General features: G+C 42.8%; 1 protein-coding gene across 1 annotated transcript; it reads right to left on the bottom strand.

The window, feature by feature from the left end:
- Positions 1–1,710: 1,710 nt before the first annotated feature.
- LOC147438187 (uncharacterized) lies at positions 1,711–2,357 on the bottom strand. Its single transcript, XM_086486082.1, has 3 exons — positions 2,262–2,357; positions 1,954–2,106; positions 1,711–1,869 (listed from the first exon to the last, which is right to left on the bottom strand). The coding sequence occupies exons 1-3, from the start codon at positions 2,355–2,357 to the stop codon at positions 1,711–1,713; spliced, it is 408 nt and encodes a 135-aa protein (XP_086342208.1).
- Between the last annotated feature and the right edge of the window lie 754 nt (positions 2,358–3,111).

Genomic DNA, 3,111 nt, shown 5'->3' on the forward strand with positions numbered 1-3,111 from the left:
TTTGTAAGATCAATGCTAGATTGATCATCTCTACCAATCGCGATCAGTGGTTTGTGTGGATGAAAAACGCTTTTCGATATGCTTTCATAGAAAGAGGCACATGATTTGATTTTCACAAGTGTACTTGCTACTATTTGTACCAACTTTTGTTTGTTTTCATTGGGGAGGAACGAGAGGCTTGCTGGGAGACCTTGTTCTTAAAAGTCAATTTGAAAATTGACTTTCTCTTCCCTTACATTGGGATCCTTCATGTCTGCATAGATAGCAAGCACTACGAGTGACTCATCGTCTCTGAGTCCTAATGTTTTGGCAATGTCGTCAAGGAATAGAAAGTGACAATCATCCACCACCACTACATGCAAAGTGAGAATTTGGAGGTTTGGGACCTCCTCCAGCACCTCATCTCTCTCTCTATCATCCGATCTTCCTCCTCAGTGGAGTTGGGATCTTGCAAGAGAACGAGTGCCATAGATGCTTTAGTTTGCTCATCAATCTCTTCGATAACTTCATTTGATTCCTCCACAATGGTCATAGGTGGTGTTTGGTTGACCTTTTCCTTTGATTTTCCCTTATCCATGCCCTCAAGCACAAGTAAGACCAGAACCATGTCCCAAGAAATGAATTGGGTGCCTATGCACCCCGTGCCCAAATCTATGAGATCATCTTTATCCTCTATCATGTAGTCTCATTCCATGAGGCCTTTAATAAACCTCAACAAGCGAAAGCGAAAGTTTTTTTCATCCGCATAGAGATGCTTGAGGAAATCTACTGGCAACCACCCCGTGTCGGATCCCTCAAAGATTATGGCATATGCTTCCATGTGTTGTGCCATGTATTCAAGAAAGCTTTCGAATGCCTCTTCATGAAGGTTGGTAGTGGCCTGCATGTCAATTGTCCCCTCAAACACACTGAGTAGTTCATGTGCTCGATCTGCAAGTCCTACGTTTTCTAATTGTGTGAGAGGTGCATCAGTAGACATTGCCATGGGTTCGTTCGTGAAGAAGCTCATTATAGAGTCCAACCAAAGCATTCAATGATTCCTCTTTACCATCAAGGAATCAAATTAGCTCCCTTGCAATCATGAACCTCAAGATGTCATGAGCTCGCATGCCCGCATGTTCGGCCCATACATAGTCTAACTATATCCAAACATTAAAAAAAACCTCCTTTTCAACATATAAATCAATCGAGATTGATACCATAACCTCATACTAACAAGCAGAATCAAATTCAGACTCCAGTTCTCTCCATAGCATGCATACAAGAAAAAAAACGCAGATGACTTATGGACTTGGCATACACCGTGAATCTATCTTGGAGCATCAAAATCTTATTTTGAAAGTATAATTCAACTCATTTCAACACCCTAATTGTGCTCCAATAAACGGAACTCAATTTGGATAAGTTTTAGTGGTTTTACTCCCATGCATCAAAAAGACGCAAAACTAGCATGCAAAACTGATGAAAAATTATAATTCGTCATTTCTTCTCTGGCCCTCCCAAAGTTGCATTGGGAAATGCTATCCTCCATGGCTTATTCACATTTTTTGACGAATGCTTCTAGAAAGTTGTGCTTGGAAACGCTTTCTTGCAAGGCGTGTCTTCACCGGCCCTTCCAAAGCTACGTTTTGAAATGCTATTATCCAAGGTGTGGTGAGGATAAAGGTGGCTTTGTCTTCACTAGCCCTTCCAAAGTGGCGTTTGGAAACTCTATTCTCCAAGGCGTGGTGAGGATAAAGTTGGCTTGGTCTTCACCAACCCATCCAAAGTAGCATTTGGAAACGCTATCCTCAAAGTCATGGTGAGGATAAAGGCAATTGGAGTTGCCCAATCCTCTACCGTAACCAAGCCACCACGAGCAGATTGTTGCTGCGTACACGAAGGCTCCAATATAAAAAAATACCATGACTGATCCTCTGTCGTGCTCACCTAGCCACTGCTGCCGTTCGTTACATGCACTGCCTTCTGTTTTGCGATCTCCACAGCCCCTTTATCCTCACCATGCCTTTGAGGGTAGCGTTTCCAAATGCTACTTTGGATGGGCTGGTGAAGACCTAGGCTCCTTGCACTACATCTAGCATACTTGTCAATCATTACAATTTTGGACTGCCTGTATGCGAGGTCACAATACAACTGTTCATTTTGTTCGCACTTCGTAGTGGCAACACCCTTAACAAGCTGCTCTTCCTCATTAATAATAAGCTAGGTTAAAATAATTTGTTGACAAATGAATTATTCACTAATGTTATTAATTATAGTACCTCAATGGGGTGTGACGAAGATTGACGTCCACAAACATCACCGGTCATCCCCGATCCCTTTGATGGAGGCCAAAGAGCGCCTGTGGTGTTGCTCATCTGGAAGTTCGGAATGCCATTGACAGCCCCATCTTCATAACACTATAACTACTATCATTAGAACTGCTAAATTGTAGGCTTCTGCTTCTCATAATATGAGGGTGGAGCCAATCCGGGATGATTGTATGGAACTCAACATCGAGGCTACGAAGGGTGCCCACAGTTGTCGCGTCACAGATATCCTCCAAATGAAGATTGTAGTATTATGCTCATGTAATTTAGTCTTAGCAATGGAGGCTGCTCGGTCATTTCTGAACTCACAGTCTTTGTAAGGCGTAGCATTCATGGTAGAACTCAGGGAAATCAAAGTTCCATCCTTTGTCAATGTGTATAAGCTTCTCAAAGACTTTGCACCATTTTTGGGGTCAATTGATAGAGCTGATGACAATGTTGTGCTTCGTTTTCCGTGTGATTATTTAGACGATGTAAGCTTTCCTCCGCTTGCCTTTCTCTCGTTTCAACATTCATGATTTTTGTGCCTACAATCCGTTATCGCCAGCTTCGCCGTTGTATCGCCATGCACGCTCCACCTTAATCTTGAAAACTAAATCACTTTGCTTTGCTGGGCTCTTCCCTTGTCTACAATAATGACTCCCTCTCATGGGCTAATGCCCTGCACTTGAATGCCTGTCAAGAGGAATCTCATATGCTTGGCTGCAAGCACACTGGCCAAATGCAGAAGTCCTCGCATTCTCTGCAAAGAAGCGCTCGATCCTCAATGCAGAAGAAAAATGATGGCTTCTCCTGAAATCAT

This window comes from Adiantum capillus-veneris, chromosome 17, assembly GCF_014529385.1.
Source record: "Adiantum capillus-veneris isolate H3 chromosome 17, ASM1452938v2, whole genome shotgun sequence".
Taxonomy (NCBI): Eukaryota; Viridiplantae; Streptophyta; class Polypodiopsida; order Polypodiales; family Pteridaceae; genus Adiantum; species Adiantum capillus-veneris.